The 19864-nt window shown below is 32.0% G+C and overlaps 1 protein-coding gene across 3 annotated transcripts in view; it reads left to right on the top strand.

Annotated features, from left to right (window-relative positions):
* LOC142329158 (uncharacterized) overlaps nucleotides 1-19864 on the top strand; it is a 539826-nt gene that overhangs the window by 53812 nt on the left and 466150 nt on the right. For all 3 annotated transcript variants that reach the window (XM_075373509.1, XM_075373508.1, XM_075373510.1), the window contains exon 2: nucleotides 4163-4240. In XM_075373509.1, the coding sequence (XP_075229624.1) occupies nucleotides 4163-4240 (78 nt within the window). The remainder of the gene's footprint in view (nucleotides 1-4162; nucleotides 4241-19864) is intronic.

The following is a 19864-nucleotide window of genomic DNA, read 5'->3' as shown; positions in this document are numbered from 1 at the left end:
TGTGTATCCGGACAAATATACCGATTAAACTGTTAAAGCTGCTTCGTTACTTCTGGGTATAAAAAATATATATATATATATAGATAGATAGATACTGGATATTTCCGTTGAAATCTGAAAACCGAAATTTTTCGCGATCACAATAATTTCTTTACTTCATACAAGGAAGTAAAAATAAGATAAATATCGAATCTTATCTCAATTTTATTAAAGAAAACTACAGTTATTTGTTGTAAATGGCAAATTAATCACAACTCAAAAGTGGATAATATAAAAATATTCTTATGTTTAAGAAGTTAAAACAAAGGTGATAAAAACTTGGTAAATTGTTTAAGAATTTACTTATCTAATTTCTAAAAAATCAAACGAATGTTTAATGAGATAATGCGGTGTAATATTTCTTAACGATCGGTTAACGTTTTTATCGGGTATTCAAAAATTAATTTCCTATTGAAAATATTTTTAGGGTTAAATGAAAATCTCTGAAAAAAAATTAACAGTAAATTCATATCGACTTTTCAAAATTTTCCTAGTTGTTAATGAGATGCATCGAATTTTGTAACGATATATAGATAATTTGGTTAAATATAAAAAAAAATTGATTTTACACTGAAAAAATTCTTCGGTTTTAATTAAAATTTCGAAAATAAATGTAACTAATTAAAATCTTAAAGAATATGGTTATTTTTCAAATGTAAAAAAAATAATTTTATAGGCTTATAGGTGAAGTTAAGACATTTCTTTAATAACGACAATTTTTTCCTTATTAAGATAGTTGCATTACGTTTATTTTCTCATGTTTATCAAGTTTTCTTTATAATCAAGAGTATTAAATTATGCAGAATAATATCAAGTATTACGTATGTTTTCTATGAAATTTTTTTTATTATGTATTTATATTACAACATGCAGTTACGAGGTCGTGATTTAATGGCACCTCGTTATCTGCGTTTTTAAAATATGGTAGAATATGAAAGTGTACTTTTATTTATAACTTTTTCTTTATAACAGAATGGTTAAAGGTTTAATTCGTTTTTTACGAGATTTAAGATTTAATGAACAAGATATCTGATTAAAATTATCTATTTGTTTGCTAAATACATATTAAGGAACTCGAATCCTTTGTTCAGTTTTGCTGATGGTGTTACGCGTAATTAAGAAATTTCTTATTTTAATGTTTCTTATCCTGTATGTTTAAAGTATATTTTTATTTATTGTTTTTTTTTTTTTTTTTTGACGTATTTCATCACGTATTTAGTTTGCGGTGCATTGTTTTCATACTATGGATTGAATGATGCGTGTGTTTGATAAATCCGTAATTTTAATTAAGTATACTCCCATTTTTTATACCATTGTTTGTATACTTTTTTGTTTCTTCATTAAAATTGTTTTTTTAAACATTCTTGTACTGAATTATCCAACTATCAATTTCTTTTTTCTCATATTAAGTTTCTTTGGAAGCTACATGTAATTTTTTCATTGCGATAGTTAGATGTTATGCGTGCTGCAAAATTAGATTCTTACTATAGCTGAAGTTACGCTTTCTTATTTACGTTATACTACCGACTACTCAGATGGGATTATATAGTTGTCATTATTATATTACGAATCATTAGTCGAATATCTAAATGTATATAACTTTTATTTTTTCAATAATTATTTTTTTCGTAATCATTCAATTTAATTGCTTGTATACCATAGTCAAGAAAACGTTATTCAGGATGTTAACTATTGTATATTATAGAATAATATTACTGGTTAATCTCTTTTTAGACGACTGACGTATATTCATAAATTCTGTTCGAACTCGTCCTGCAGGATGCCCGGTCAAGGCACTTGTAATAAATTTTATTATTGTTGTGTACCGATGTTACCGAAGTACTCTGGCGATCGAGTTTCATTTAAATGCAGTCTTTTAGATATGGCATGTCCTTTCCTTTTTCCTGTTTAGCCTCCGGGAATTACCGTTCAGGTATTACTTCAGAGGATGATATGTATGAGTCTAAATGAAGTGTTGTTCTTGTGCAGTCTCAGTTCGACCATTCCTGAAATGTGTGGTTAATTGAAACCCAACCACCAAAGAACACCGGTATCCACGATCTATTATTCAAATCCGTATAAAAGTAATTGCCTTTACTAGGACTTGAACGCTAGCAAATCTCGAATTCCAAATCAGCTGATTTGGGAACACGCGTTCACCGTTAGACTAACCCCCGGTGGGTTAAGGTTGGCATGTTTAAGATTAAACAAAAAAACTTGGTAAACTGTTATTATTACGCTTACTACTTGCGTTTCTTGTGAAGGTCTTGGTGAATATTTAATAGTTATGTTGAGTACTTCCATCAACTATTTTATAATTCTGGAGATCTTTAGATTTATTCTTATAGGAATCCTCTATCTTTCGGAATGATTTGTTAATTTCTGGTGAGAAATAAGTTTTTTAGTTGCTTTTTGCGTGTTTACGAGTTCAATTTTAAATTATTGATCGATAATGCCCTTTGATTAACGATTTTGTCTGGGATATGATACCAAAGATTTTGTGGTAGAAGCGGACGCCTTAAATCTTCCTCCAGTTGAGGTTGCATTATCTGATGTTGCAGTTCCTCCTCGTTTAGACCATTCTTTCTTATTATTCATCTCCTTTCTTTATCCTTGATCATTTTTTTCTTCTCCATTTTGGAATCCTGCGGATGGGTCGGTCAAATATTTGTTAATTTTTCGCTGAGAATTCTAGGACTTGTAGATCATGCGTATCCCAGGTATGATTTTTTCAAGAAAGTCCTTGTGGGCCGATCTGGAAGACTTTTTTCATGTTCGATGGCTGCACAAAAAGTCTATTAGGTCAAGCCAAGTTTTTTCCGTTTCCCTAAATTTAAATACACATACAGCGTATTGCGGCACATTGTGTATTATGGAACAACAATTTTAACGAAGATCTATGTTGTAGTCATTTCCTGTTCAACGCTTAACCTAATCAGGAGTTTTTTAGCTGGATATGGAAGTAATATACTTGTAAAAATACATATATGTATAAAAGTAGAAATAATATATTTCTAAAAAATGTATGTTTTATTATAAAATTTACAGTCAGCGGTAAAATCTTTATGTTTTTAAAAATTAAAGCAGATATAAACTATTAAAGGACTATATTTTATATTTTGCAAGCTTTAAATAACACAGCTCCTATCTAACTATTTTTTATAAATAAAAAATCACCACTATTTTTTTTAATTTAAAAACATAAAACTGTAAAAATTTAATGTACGAGAATAAACGAATTAGAAGTTTATATAACGTTGCTAAATTATTTGGAGAAAAAAAAAGAAGAGAACTTAGAAACTTTTGTTTCCGTTTTAATAATTCTTTCTTTGTTTAAAAGTGTGCAGTTTCGTATTTTTAAAAAAATAATGAAATATTTACAAAAAGCGTATATGTAAAACGATTAAATACTGAAAGTTTTTACTATTATAACATTTGCTGCCCTGAGAACAACCCTTGGACAGCATCTTGCCTATCTCATGCTCGCCCTCGCGGAGCAGCTGTGGTTTCAGCATCGAGGAAGAATGAGGAACAGAATAATTCTGAAATTATATCATATTTTCTTTTTTTGAATTGGAAATTGGTGATTTTTCTAAAATGATATTGTAATAGGGTGAATTGTCAGAAATTGCCTCAGAATTATCGGGAAAGTTTGGAATTAACATCTCTTCTGTCCATTTTAAGAAATATTCCACTTTCATTTGATTTCTCTAATCGCAACTTATAACGAAACAAGAATTTTGTCTGTTGACGTAATTATAATACTTGTTGAGAATAGACATACATTTTTATAACATTGAAGAATATACCATAACTTTTCTGTTTTTGGTAAAATACTTAATTTTATTCATAAAATATAACACCATAATTAAAAAATATTCAAAATATCATCCAGTAACGTAAAATAATAACTTGTATTGACATGAAAGCAGTTTGCTTCTGCGCACGAAAACTAAACTGAATGCTTTTAGTTTGGATAACAGACACCGTATTAGCCGTCGTAGTCCAAGATTCATGATTTTTTGCGGCACCTATACATATAAATGTGTTATGTATATTGTATAGTACAATGATTGATTGCAGTTGTGTATATATGTATAAATTATATATTTTTTTTTTTCAGGAAAGTTTAAAGAGAGAGGAAGTTAAAGGAAATAATCAGACTGAAGACGTGGGTGAAGAGCTCTTAAGACTAAGAAAGGTTAGATTTTTAGTGGAATATTGTTAAAAAAAATATTAATGCAACATTTTTGAATGTTACATTGCCTAAATATCTCACTTAAATTTTTAAAAAAATCTTGCTTTAAATGTATTTTTTGTATAGGGTAATAATTTGTAAGTTGGGATACGTTTTTAAGTATCCGGTGAGAAATTGTTGTTCTGTGTATACATTTTTATTTCCCCCCTCTCAATGATATGGTAGAACGTATTGGTAATTTTTATAAAAAAAAGTCTATCTTAATATCTGTAATTTACGTATTACCAAATTATTTGATAAGGGTTATAACAATACTAATTTACGTATTGAGAGTGCGAACCGCACCCATCTGTAAATAGCTTTTGTGTTACTTTAATCTCCTTATTGTAGTCTTATTGTTTATTTAATTGTTAATGTAGGCTACGTTATTTTAATTACTATGAAACTTTTCCCAATTCTTAGAGTTTTATGTAAACCATTATTAGAGTTACGAATGATTAATAAATTTAAATGGCTGCTACATTGGAATTTTTAAAGGTAAAGTTTTTAATTTATTTATATTTTAGAAGATGCGTTATTGGGTGCATGCACATCAAATTTCATTAAAATATCTCTATCCTGTAAGGTATAAATTAGACAAATTTCATAAGAGAGCTACCTATTGTAATGGGTAACATGATTCGACTTCTGGAAAATTTCGACATATCTTCTAGTTTCACATCCCCCAGATTCCAAAACCACCGTCAGCTCAAAAGTTTATATATATATATCAGTTTCTTGTGGATGCGATAACTGCCGTAATTTTGTGCCAATCACTTTCAAATTGATACATAAAATTTAGCGATCCAAAATCTCGGTCTAGTTCGTTAATGAGCAAAATCGGACCATGGGGATGGAAATGGGAGGCTTTTTTGAAAAAACAAAATATCACTATAACTTTCTTATTAAATAAAATATCAAATTCGTTTAAAGTTCCTACTATTCTTTGGATAAGGGCCTAAAACTTATCTAAGTAAAGTTTTTTGATTCACCAACCACTGGCCTAGGGGGTGGACAAAATGGGGTTTCAAAGACAAAAAAATCATCCCTTCCTTAATAGGCAATGTATCGAATCGGTTTAAAGTGGTCGTTGGGTCTTGTGCTAAACTTGTGAAACTTTTTTTCACACGCAACCATTGTCGTATTGAGTAAATTTGAAGTTTTTCTTAACTTAAAGATGGAAATTTTTTTCCCCTACTTAGCACCGGTGAATTCTACCTCCGTCTTCCAGTTTGCGGAAAGGGATTTTTTTTTTTTAATTGAAAAACAAAGTGGTGGATGGGGAAAAATGAAGCGAGAAAGGGAATTTGTCCACACTTTTTTATTTATTTTGATGTTCCAAATCAGTGTCATAAGTTGGTGCAACAACTCCCAGGACACTCTGTATAGATAGGTCTTACTATGAAATTTGCCCATTCATGCATAACCTTTAAAAAATGTTCAACAATCATTGAATCGCTGTTATCTACAAAATGAATTGTCAAATTCTTCAAAGAAGTGCGATTTGATTTCGTCGCAAAAAAAAATCGATTTGATAATTCTATGAGAATATGTCATCAAACAAAAATGTCAGAAATTTCTCAGTATAGACAGTAAAATTACTATCGTTATCATTTATGGAATTTTATCCACGCGATTAACAATATGTGTATATGGATACATCTGTTCTGTCACCTGAGAAGCCGTTATGGTTTCATTTACCCAATCGTTTTCGGTAAGTAATTTCCTTTTTGAGGTATAAATACATTACCAGTATATTTTACAATTTTTGAAATATATTTTAAATATGTTGCAAGTGGTTTCCTTAATAGTTTTCATAAAACGTTCGAGTAAAGAAATAATAATTGATCAAACACATAATGTAATGTTATTAATTAACATATGTGAGTATTGTGCTGCAAGGTGTTGTTAAATAATTTATTTGTTAATCATTCATTAATTTGTTAATTATTTATATTATTAATTTTCTCGTAAGCTGTTGTAATTATAATATTTTATGCATCTTATTTTATTGTAATTAATATGATAATTTTCTATAATTAGTTACCTCATAAATAATTTCTTTAATAAATAATAATTATTACTACCGTTAATAATAATCATATGTAGGCGATGTCTTTATGATAATGTTGTGAGGGATACCTCATGTCTTCTAGATCCCTCAACGCCCACCTCGTATCCTGCCTTTTTGAATAAAGCCGATAGCCTACTCCCGTATGTCCCTGATGTACAGGACATTCATTCCTCGTTACGCCTGTTTGATTACTACTATTTAAATATGTTAGCTATAATATATTCCTGTTTGTCCACATGACCTCTAAATACGTTTTTATTTATTTAACACAGATACTTTTTTATGACTGATTTTTACTCTTTTATTTATTTCTACCATAAATCTTAATGTTGAAACATAAATTTCTACGTTAAAAATTTTTTCATTAGTTAATATCATACGATTTACGTTCAGTATTTTGTAATATCCTGCCTTCTAATCTAAACGTAATCTGGCATGACGTAAAATATTATATCTCGTTACTGTATAAATAATGATTGACAGTATGATGTGCCAAGTTAAAAGATAAATCCAAAACAAAAATGACAAGGTTATAATTTTCTTATTAGTTATGTTCCTTTTATCAGTTCTCTACGTTACCGTGTTTTTACGTGGACCTGTTCGCACAAAGAAAACGAAATCACTTATTTCTACATTTCATCTTATTTCTATTTTAAACACATACACTGCAGGTTTATAAAATAGAATGTATGTATATTTTTTCTTTGGGATTCCAATTCAAAGGAAATGGCATCCCCGTTGCGGCTTCGTCTGCGCTATATGGTTACTTGCGTTTCCCGTCGCAGTCAGAAAATGTTTAGCTGGTCAGGGGTCGATTCGCTGAAAATAATATTGATAAGTAAAAATTAAAATCTGTTCAATTTAGAAAAATTTTCAGTGCGTTATAATTTCTTCAGACAATAGTTTGGTCAGTACAGGACCTGAAACTTTGAGTGATCTGAAGAATGCGGGTTTCAAAAAGTAGTCGACCTCATATTAAAAATAGTAGTTACACCTGGTTACCCGTTCTTCGTACTGGTAAAAATGTATTTCGCCCGGTTTTTCGCTATATCTGATAATAGCACTAGGAGGTGACCGTACTTCGTTTGTCATTTTATTATTTTTTTAAATTTTTTTATTTAAAAAAAAAAGTTTAAATAAGTTAAAAAAAGTTTTATAGTGTTTTATCCGGTTTATTAACGGGAGACAGGTACACCCAGTCACTTTGTACATACATTAACAATATCAGTGGCTGTTTTGGTTGAGTCGCCGCGCGGTACACCGTCATACCCTTTAAAAAAACGAAAATCATAAAACACCCAAAATGGTTATTAGATATTTATCTGAAGAGTACTTGCAAGCCCCAATCTAGTTTAGATATAGTCGGAAAAGGAAAAATTTGCAATCATTGTTCGAAGTTTGTTTTTTACTTTCTTCATCCTTTTCATAGTCGAATTTCGAAAATCTATAAATTAGTTTTTAGATATTCACACGAAGATTACACACAACAAAAATCAAGTTGATACCTTCATTTCTTACCGAGAAATTAAAAAAATAAAAATAAAATAAATTTAATTGTTACTCCATTCAATCCTTTAAACTCGAAATTTCAATAAATCCCTTTTAGTTGCACTAAGAAGAACGTGAAAACAAATTTTCATCAGTTTATCTTAAGTAGTTTTGCTGGAAGTCGAATATGAATCAGTCACATTGTATATGTACCAGCACACCCGTCGCGGCTTCGTCCGCGCTGTTCGGTTACTTGCGTTTCCCGTCGCGGCCAGGAGATAATTAGCCGGTCATGGCCTGCTTCGCTCACTCTTCCCGTCTAGCCAGAGAGCTCTGCCCCTTGGATTTTGCCGTGTCCATTAATTTCATGCTTGTGAGATTAATAATGATAAATAAAATTTAAAGCCTGTTTAATTAATAAAAAAATTTCAGTGTATTGTAATTTCTTCAGAGCAACAGTTTGATCAATATAGGACACGAAACTATAAGTGACAAATTTTCATCAATTTATCTCCAGTAGTCTTTGATGGGTTGATGAGTCAGTCAGGAAATGTTCTTTAATAAATTTTATTTTATTTATATATACGTTTAATGTCTGACTAGTTGGATGGACTTAAAGGTGAACGTATTCTTTGAGAATCCATAACTAAGACTTGCCCCACCCTCGAACATAATTGGTCTGCTTGGTATTTCTCCCGCCACCACCTCATTTGGTCGCTCTAAAGCATAAGACCAAATGTCTGTGCCACAAACGGCTACTGAGCCTCGAAACAGTTTAGCGACCAGTGTCCTAACTAGCTCCTAGAGCTAACCTAAAAGCGTGGTACCATCCACCACTCGCTTGCGTGTCCCACCGTCCACTTGTCATATATCACTAAAATGGGTAGGCGCACCCCGTCAACTATTAAAACATGTATGACTATCAATAATTAAATTTATTTTGTCAAAGACAGCAATTCGCTGCCACCCCTCGGCCGCTGATGCCAGCAAGTGCCTGTCCACCATTACAGCGCTTGGAGCCTTAATCTGGCTGGTAGCCAGCCATATCTCTCGGCTAGCTTCTTACAGCAGCGCGTTAGGAGTCTTTTCCGTTAGGCAAACTACTGATATCAGTTGAACAAAGCAACCACATCAAGGAACTCTCACACGGTCAGACAGTGCGGCTCTCGCCGCTTGTGAATGGCCGTCGAACATAAATCGTTCTTTGATTATTAAATTGGCATTTGTTACTTTGTTTTCGTATAATAATCCCCGATTTTATTTGACTATAACCAGTTACGGCATTCTCCTTTTAACTTATTATTTTCATTTAAATTTTAGTTTTACGATAGTTTTAGCTTAACAGTAAATACAATTGATATTAATATTTGATGACCGTTTGATCCATAATTGAGATGTCTGTAAACAGAATACATACAGTACCTTACAAATTTAAAAATTTTCGAATTATAAAATGTGATTCGAATTATTGTGGAATGAGGAAGACAATGGCTTCTTGTGAAGAGAGTTAATTTTAAAATTATCACAGCATTATTGTGATTCACCCTTACGTAATTGTAATTTTGGTTTTTATCGATTCAATTTCTTCGTGATAGTTTTACGAAAATTTCTGACTTGATAATGTGTAATAGCAATGACAGTTATATTCTTATATTTTCAAGTGAAAGGAACATAGAAAATATGTTTTCGGTACGGAAAAGGAAATAATATAGCGGTGTTTTAGTTGCCAGTATCGTTACGAAACAGGCTAGCCGCACGTTTCAGTTCGTTGGCAATCAATTATATGGAAGACAATAGGGGTATACAGTGAGGTGTTATTAGTAGCTTGAAGTGTCACCATCCAGTGGAGTTGTCTTGTAGACTAACGTTGAGATAAACGTAATATTTAATCGGATTATCAGAGATTTGCTTCTTTCTTTTTGTTAATAGTTCTGCTGTTATTAATTTGATTTACTGCATTTTATCTTTAAGACTCTTTCTACCTCTCTTCCACTGTGTGTGTGAGTGAGCGGTGAGGGGATGTGGTTGCAAGTAAGGAGGTTTTATGTATCTATAACGTACATAAATTGTTTACTGCTTCGTATTTAAGCTATCTTTTTCTAAGTAGATAATGTGTTCAACATCCTCGTCGTATGACCAATTCCTTTAATATTTTACATGCATCTATTTTTACGGTTAACACGGTAAATTGATAGATTTCTTGAAAAAAATTTAATTGTAATTTTTTTGGGCACTTATAATGTTGTTTATTTATCTTTCATTAAAATGTCGCATGTTTCAATTACTATTTTTATTTGTAATTAGCGTAAAAAGATTCTATCTGCCAGTTCTTCTGTTCCTAATTCACAAAAAAGATCATCATTTTCCGCCAAGGATTAGGTTCTAGACCTGTTCCGCCCATCGTAACCTCGGTCTTCCAATCTTTCGTTTTCCTCTTAATGTAATCCAATACATTAGACCAATTTGTGAAATTTATGACCTAGACCTTTTTATTAGACCTTATTTGTGAACTTTTGTGTATTTTTTTGTGAACTTTAATTCATTATGTTTAGGTAATATACTATATTTGACCCACCGTCTTCCCAAATCAGCTGATTTGGAATTCGAGAGTTCCAGCGTTTAGTCCTAGTAAAGACGGTTATTTTTACACGGATTTGAATACTAGATCGTGAACACCGGTGTTCTTTGGTGGTTGGGTTTCAATTAACCATATATCTCAGGAATGGTCGAACTGAGACTGTACAAGACTACACTTCACTTACACTCATACACATCATCCTCATTCATCCTCTGAAGTATTATCTGAAAGGTAATTACCGGAGGCTAAACAGGAAAAAGTAGAAGTAAAAGGTAATATATTATCTTTCATTCTCTGGACATGAACCAGCCAGTCTCTGTGCTATTTAATTGTTCCATTGGCAACCATCAGTTGGAGTTGGTCCCTAATTCTTTCATTCCTATATCTGTGCAACCTAGTCACTCCATCCACTCTCCTTAAAAATCTTGTTCCAGCTATCTGAACATGTTTTTTTTTTTTGACATTGTCCAGGTTTCACACTCCCATTAAGAAGAGTGGACAATGTTAATGTATTATAAAACTTCATAATGGTATCAATGCGAGCTTTAGTTTTTTAATTTCTTATACCTGTTCCAAAAACTTATAGAAATCTACGAATCTTATATCATTATTTTTAAATAAGAAAGAAGACTTTAAATAAGAAATGCCACATCCTAATTAATTAAAATGTGTTACTTGTTACAAAATCTGATCTTTTATGACTAATTTAGATCGAACAGGTTCGTCGCCAAAAAAAGCTATGACTTTAGTTTTTGTGGCGGAATCCTTACAGTTGTATTTTCCAGCTATCTTCGTAAATTTGTTCACAAACAACTGGAGTTCGTCTTCTGATTGACTTAACTCAGCCAAATCATCAGCAAACAAAAGGGAATTTGTAAAGCAATTATTTCTAACTTGCATAACCCAAAAGTTGTTTGTCTTTTTCATCCTACAGTTAAAGAATTGAATATACAAATTAAAGAGTATCGGTGACAAACTGAAGCCTTGTCTAACCCCTCTATTCACATTAATATATCTTCTTTCATCAATAATCACTTCCCTACACAAAATCTGAATAACGAGGATAAGATGTTGTGATATACCTTTCTCCTTCATAACTTCCCATAATTTTGTTCTGTCGACACGGTAAAAGGCCTTGCAAAAATCCACGAATGCGAAGTGGGTTTGTAGAAACTCGTCTTTTTTCAGTTAACTGCTGTAGTATAAAAATATTATCAGTACAGGAGCGACCTTTGGAGAATTCACATTGTTCTTCTATAATTAATGAATCCACTAATATTTTTTTCATTCTTATGCTTTTAACATATATTTTATACCCCTCAGAGAGCAGTCTACTTATTGGCAAATTCAAGAGATGCCTCGGATTGGATGAAAAAGATACTTTCCCAGTTAATTTTTATAATCAGTTGTAGAAATGGTTAGATGATATTCTCCATCCGTTCTGTTATGTGTCTTTATCTTTTAAACTCAACGTAATTTCTACATCTTACATCTTCAGTTATCTGTTTTATGTATGCCACTCTGTTTTCCCTCTGGAGTTTTTACTTTCTATGTGCTTCTCCATTACGAAATTAACTAAATCTGAATGTCTTAATTTTCGGCGTACAAACCTAGTTTCTTACGATTAATATTCTGCCATAAATTCCTCAGTTAAATTCGATATATCTTTTATTTCGTCCTTTGTCAACCCTCTATTTTTAAAAAAACTACTACTGTAATATCCTGAACCTCGTAGGGGACGTTACCCTCCACCACCCTCTCCATTCTTAGCCCTTATGGGCTCTACCGGAAGTCATCTTCGAAACATCGGCTTTTGATATATTTCAGTCCGTCTCGGCCAGGATGCCACCGATGTGAATGCCACGAGCGACATTCCCATCGGTGTATTACTATTTAATGAACTCAAAAATAAAACACATCTTACCGAGTCTTAAGTAAAACTGAAAGGACTGATCTAAACCACCTACCCGTAGAAGGTAAAAGTGAGTTTAACATACAACACGAAACATAAAAATATTACAAGGAACAATAACAAAACTAACAATGAAACAAAACAAAGAGTAAAAACAACAACAAAAGCATAATTTATAAAACAAAACATTAACAAAAACATAATACAAGAGAAATCCAAGCTGGGTTCTAGATCTCCTCAGCGATCCTTTCTTTTGCTAAGTACACTATAAAACTCTCTGCTATTGGTGTTTCACTACCATAAAGAATATTTTTGTAATTGCTAGAACCACATTTGATGTGTGCTTCTTTTTCAGTAAAATTCTGGAATATGCGTAATGATGACAGATTGTACCCAGAACCTCTCTGATCTGATTCATGCTCATTTAGTAACGTAAAATATTAAAATCGCTAGTCGACTAACGATTATTAATTACAAAATTAAACCGATTTAATAATTCTGTAGCGTAAATTTTGTGTATGATTATTGACTAACTACCATTTGGGAGCCCAATTACATTTTACAATAATATTGTTCATAACTAGTCTTGTTCTAATTATTAGTAATAAATTTTCGTTAATTGGGTCTCAAAGTTTAACTAACTGCAGTTTATCATGTTATCTTGTGAATTTTAATCCTGTAACTAAAATTATGAACTAAATTATTTATAACTATCGAAAATTATTCTATAATTAATTTTCTTATATTCTAGTATGAATAATTTAATTTTTATAAATAATTATTTTAAATTTAAATTCTTTAAAACCAATTTTCCGGCCTGTTGCGCGAGTGGTAGCGTCTCGGCCTTTCATACGGAGGTCCCGGGTTCGAATTCCAGTCAGGCATGGCATTTTTCATACGCTACAAAATTCCATTTCCATATACCACGCACAAGCTTCAAGCTTGTGTGACAATATCATCAAGCAAAAAAAAATATATATATATTAAGAGTTTCTTTTCTACTCAAAATAAATTTATTGTTTTAGGATACTTTCAGTCGTAAACATAAATAGAATAAAATGACAGTTATCTTGCATAGTAAAAGAGGTTGTATTATCTAGGGTTGTGTAAATAAACCTGCTTGTTATAGCAAATGACTAAAAGATAAACGTAGAATATCTCTTTTAGTAGCCTAAATTATCGTCCTCCATTGTTTTAGTTGCATTTCACTATTCTTTTGTTATCAAGAGTTTATGGTTTTCAGTTATTTTATCTAGATGTAGGCGTTGATTTGGATGTATATTATTGTTATTATTATTATTGGTTTAAATTCTATTATACTGGTTTTATTTTCATATTTAAAAATAAAAGGTCGTAAAGAGTTACTTTTTTTGTTATTTAGATATTTCATCACTCATTTTCTCTTTACTGATTTTTGTCTTATTGTTGAATTATCATTAGTTTTATTTATAAATTAGGCTGTCAGGGGGCGGAGCCCTCTGGATCCCTAACACGTTCTTTTTCATATTTGTATGAATGTTAAATACCACGGTGACACAAAAAAAAATTTTTTGAAAAACGCAGCAAAAAATCTATTGACAGAAACGTTACTGTAAAAAATATAATCAAATTACCAAAAAATACATTATCATTTTTTGAAAATTACGTCAGGTAGATGGCGTCCTCCTCTACGTATGAACTTTGCCAATCTACCGTTGAGGTTTCCCATTGCTCGCTGTTACATCTCAGGTGGGATGTAGCATTGTCGTCCACTTTCTGACATCAAAATTGGACTACAATACCTCAAGATTATGGAAGGAAAAGTTGTCAAATCAAAGGTTTCCTACATTTAAAGACTTTATCGAATTTCTTAATTCCAGACAACTTTTAGAAAATATTAATGCATTCATTTCAAACACGCAAATGAAAACAGAAAACGAAACAAAAGGACAGCGTTATAACAATTCAGTTGAAGCTTTTAACGAACGCTTTACCTTAAATCATAACAAGCAATTTTAAGGAAATAATAGAAAGCTTACGCCGAAATCTTGTTTGTGTGTTATTTATTGTGTTTTATTTGTCTCTTAAGTAAGTTGAATTGATTCAAAAACGTAATTAATTAAATTGGAGTATAAGTAAACTTGCTTATTGAAGTGATAATTTGTAATATCATGATTCAAAATACCACACTACAGTTGTGTAGAAAGCTAAAATGAAGTTTCATTAAATGGTTTTAAAAGTTTTTATGGTTCGTTAATATTGATGGATCTTTCAACGACTGAAGAAGAAGACTTTCCTGGAGAATTACTGCATCAGGCAGCTTTATGGGACAATGCCGAATTACTAGAAGATTTATTGAGAGGTGATCATTTGGCTCATATTAATAGCCAGTTTTCATGGGATTGTATACTTCATGCTGCTGCAACCACCGAAAATTCACGATCTCTTCGTGCACTGTTACAAGCTGGAGGGTATTCAAATGTTCCCTGTGGTCCGAGAGGAGATAATCGTACTCCATAGTATGTATATTTTGAACATGGGTTTGTTGGATTTATTATTGCTTCATTATTTTCTTCTGAGTCTACTTTATCATCTATCCTCTTATCTTAAGTTTGATTATGTTTAACAGTACCATATAAGTAGCCATAATTGGACCGCCGTAGTCTACTGCGCAAGTAGCGAATGGTCGGTTTGTTTTCTGATAACAGAAATACTACGATTGTTGTCATTATTAATGTTGTAAATATTATAAGTATAATATTATACTATTAAATATTACAAGTATTATAATATTATAAGTCCAACAAACCCATGTACTCTTATAGACCACATTCTTAAGGTATTCCTACAAGAAAAATCACAAACTGACATCTCCGGTGATCTTGCGAACCAGGGAATGTCACCGAATCTTCAAATACGGTTACCAAATAATTATCGCACAACTGCCATTGATTGCCTTGCAGTGTGCGACGTCGCATCATCCTGTTGAAACCAGGCTTCGTGCTGGTGTGGAATATTGTTCAATGCAGGTGTAACAAAAATTACAGTATGTGAACATACCGGATCTCAAGTGACAGTCGTCGTGATCCGCTTTTCATGTTCGAAAAACTATGGTCCGATGACCCACGTGACGAATCTGCACATCTTACTCTTACGTGCTGAAGGGCGTTAATAAATTTCATCGGGGTTGCTGTCTATCAAGTAACGATAGTTCTGATTGTTCACGTAACCTGTGACATGAAAATATGCCTCATTTGACTTCCACAGCTTGTCCAGAAATTCGTTGTCCTCGTTAATGTTTGCTATAATTTTTTGACAGAAATTAAAGCGAAATGAAGATTTCGGCGAACACTCTCTTCTGAGAATTCGACCACAGCTACTATTTTACGAATTGAACGCCGTGGTCTTTGAACGACTGAAACGCGTACAGCCTCATTATTGTCTGGTATACGAGGACTTGCTTCTTGGTCGTCCGTTTCTTTTCTAGATCCGACCTGGTCTCTCCAAAGTTTTTAATCCACGTTTTTATCGCGTGTTTTGATGGAACACGCTCCAAATTGTACTGCCGTTGGAACTGCCAATGTGCATCTTTCAAACTATCATTGGTTTTGTAAAACATTTTTTTGCTGAAAGCACGCTGTTGACCCTTCCACTGCTCCATGATGACTGAGTGGCAAGGTTGCCTTTGCATAAAGTAGTGCTGTCACTTCTCACTTTAAAAGTTTCAGTTTTTTGTATCCCTTTTATTTCATAGATACTCATTAAAGAAAAAAAATGATCGTTTTACTTCATTATATCTCTGTTCCCTTGGTGACAGAAATATAATGAATTAAAAAGATTAATTTTTGTTTATTTAATGAATACCTGTAATATCTTAACCCCTAAGGGGGCTAGGGCCTCAAACTGTGGTTGAAAACCTCTGGGGTAACATGAATGTATCCTGAATATTTGAAAGCAGTCGGTCGGTTGGTTCTCGCGTGATGCTGTTGCAAGCAAAAGACAGATCCATAAACTTTCTTATTTTATATATAAAATTATTTTACGTTTCATTTATTTAAAGTGTAATTCAAATGTTTTTTTTTCTTTTTTGTAACAGTTTTTGTGTGTTAGTTGAAGGCAAGTTAGTTTAAACTTTCCTCTTTCGCTCTTTCCATATACTGGTTGTAATTAAGGTATCAATTTTTAATATTTTATCTATATTGTTTTAAGTAAAAATAAAATTAGGATTGAATAAACGACAGTGTTTCGCAGTTGTTGGCCTGAATCTTAGACCAACTATTATACTTTAATTGGAATTAGTGTTTCGTACCAATAATAATTTATTATGTATAATATAAACTGGTTATCAATATATTATTCGTTTCCTTCAAGCGCTTTTGGCTATTCTGCCATCTTCAGGAGGGATTATAATTTATTGTTGAAATATATAATAGTATAAAACTCACATATTGAAATACGTAACAGTCGATCGTCATTTTGTAAAAGTTAAATCTTAAGTCAAAGTAACTACATCCGTATTTTAATAGTATTATATTTTATTTAAAACATAACAATTGTCATACTATTACAATACGGACCTAGTTACTTTGACTTAAAACTTTAACTTTTACAAAATGACAATCAATTGTTACATTTATAATTTAAATATGTGAGTTTTATACTACTATATATTTCAATCATAAATTAAAATCCCACCTAAAGATGGCAGAATAGCCGAAAGCGCTTGAGAGAAACGAATAATATATTGATAACCAGTTTATATTATACATAATAATTTATTTTACCAACGGTGCCATGTTAGAAAAACTTAACAATAATTTAATATGAATATTTGATAATATTTTATTAACGGTATATTTCTTGCACCGTAACTATGATCCAGCTTCAAAAAGGAGATGGATAAATATAATCAGGAATTTGGGACGTCGTGAGTGTCAGTATTGCAAAACATTCTGTAAAAAGGCAAGGACGAGATCAAAGAAGTAGATCGCTGAATAATATATTTTTAAATAAAAACTTTCAATAACAGTTCATTGTTATCTGTACGAGTTCATTCATTATTAATGTACAACCATTATTAATGTAAAATTGCTTGACCTTTTATTAATCGCTTAGTCTCTCGTAGTTGTATTGAAATTTAAATCTGATCGTATTGGATTATGGATGTGTTTCCATGGCAAAGCATCAAAATGATAAGCTCTTACCTGAAATCATCAGATTTTTTCAAACGTTTTTAATTTTTATGGTCCACTGAGTCCAGAAAAAAAAAGAAAAATTGGGGTTAGAAAACTTGTTTTTATATATTTTAATGTAGTTCTTTTCTGTATTTCTGGAACAGTTAAACTACAATTATAGGATTTTCTTCAATAGTTTGTTTCTTATGGAAAAATTAAAAAGATTATACATCTGTAATGTGGTTAGATTTAAAAAAAAATTAAGTGATTTTGAAAATGTTGCTTAATTTAATTGCAGTAGCAATGATGCGTTGCTACGTATTATGGAATTTTCTTTTGAAAATATTGCAATTTAAAATGTTTTTCAAAAAATAAATTCAAAATAGCACTCGCCCTAAAAAATAAAGATTTTTTAATTTTTAAAAAATAAATTTTGGTAGGTTTAACTTACTGGGTATAATTTTTCTTTAAAAATAAGGCGAATTTTTTTTTCAAAGTGAGGCGTCAGTGTGGGAATATTTTAAAAGTTGTATAACGGCGAGAAGTGATAATACATTAAAGATAGTTTAAAAGTGATAAAGATTAAAGTTTTTTCTTAATAATTGGAAATATTGTAATTCAAGATATTCGAATTACATTTTAAGATGTACAGGGTCTCTCATTTTCAGCGCAAAAAGTAAAATTGCAATAAAACAAAACTTATGTGTAATATCAACCTAAATTTGTTTGTTTTGAGGCTTATAACATTACATTATATTCGAAAAACAGTATCATTCAGTGATCTCCACGGCTGGCTTAACCTAGCCAAGTCTATTAACAAAATTTCGCGTTACTCATTCGCACAAATCAGCTTAAGTTACACCAATAATTCGTAAAATATTTGCTTTAAAGTCATCAGTCGTTAATGGTTTGTTGCTATAGATTTGCCATTTAACATAACCCGATAGTAAAAAGTCTAAGGGAGTCAAATCACACGATCTTACTAATATATCTTACTAACGTTTTCACGAACATTACTATTTCGTGAAATTATCGAATCACCACTTTTGACTCGGTAACTGAGTTATTCGAGTAGCTGTGTGGCATGTGCCACCATCCTGTTGAAACCATGTCTCATTCAAATTAAAATTTTCCAAATTTGGAAACAAAAAAATACAAATGATATCTCGGTAGCGTTCACCATTTATTGTAACAACATAGCTTTGCTTATTTTCGAAAAAAAAAATTGCCTAAATGTTGTGCCACCAAACACACCACTTAATCCACACCAAACAGTGATTTTTTTCGGATGTAAGATCGCTGTTGAATCATTTTTGGATTGGGATCATCCCAAGTACCACAGTCATGCTTGGTTACCAAGCCAAAAATGGACCTCATCTAAAAAGGTGATTTTATTATTTTTTTTATAAAAATTTGGATCCATTTCGAGCTGCTCTTAGAATCAATCAGCAAATCGTCTACGGTAAGAACGTTTCCGTAGCTTTAATTCTTGAGTTAGTTGAATTTGCTATTGGTTCAGATCAAGATCTTCATGCAAAATTCGGTATGTTCTTGTTGAAGAAAGGACCCAATTCTTGTGAACGATGTGAAACCGATAAATTTCGATTTTCACGATCACTTGTACAGAAGAAATATTCTCTTCGCATTTCTTTTGTGAATTGGTGTTTAAACAATAAGCAGAGAAAAATTCTCTTCGAATTTTTTACCCAAACGATGAACTGTGATTTTATTTGGCCAACTATGCGCACCATAAATATCTTGAAGTGAACGAAACGTGATTGTAATTGATTCCATATTTCGATTATAAAAGTTTATGATTTGTTAACGTTGTTGAGGCGTGTAGCGTCCCATGTCGATTTGTCATAAACTGTTGAAAACAAATGATGCTTGAAAAATTAAAAAAAAAAAAATCAACTTCGCCAACATACTCTGTCAGATTTTTCGTTCAGTTTGAAAGAACTCTTATTACTTAACTTTTTTTTTATATATATATACTTATTAAACATCCCCAAGGCAACCGGTACTTGCTGTTAAGCAAAACACAGTCACCTCGGAGTTTCATGGCAGCAGTCTCTACCCGCCCTAGCTTGCCCCGTTGGGAAAGCCCCAGAAGGGGCTTTCCCAACGGGGTTTTCTCAACTTCAACGAGACACACCGACTCCCTCTTCCGGGTAGCCGATATGCCCCTCCGCTGAGGAGTTACACTACCAGCTCCAGATGTACATTTCGCACATCCTTCGCTTCGCGTCCCACTCATACCTTGAGAATTCCATCATCGGAGAGTCTCGACCCTCCCCACTCTTGAAAGTGGGCTGGTCAAAACACCCTACGCGTAGAGACTGCCTCCCTGGCGCCACGTTTCGTCCCCCATCTTCTTATTACT

Source organism: Lycorma delicatula, chromosome 8, assembly GCF_047948215.1.
Source record: "Lycorma delicatula isolate Av1 chromosome 8, ASM4794821v1, whole genome shotgun sequence".
Lineage (NCBI taxonomy): Eukaryota > Metazoa > Arthropoda > Insecta > Hemiptera > Fulgoridae > Lycorma > Lycorma delicatula.
Note: the sequence above shows the minus strand (reverse complement) of the source record. Positions and strands in the feature narration are given on the sequence as shown.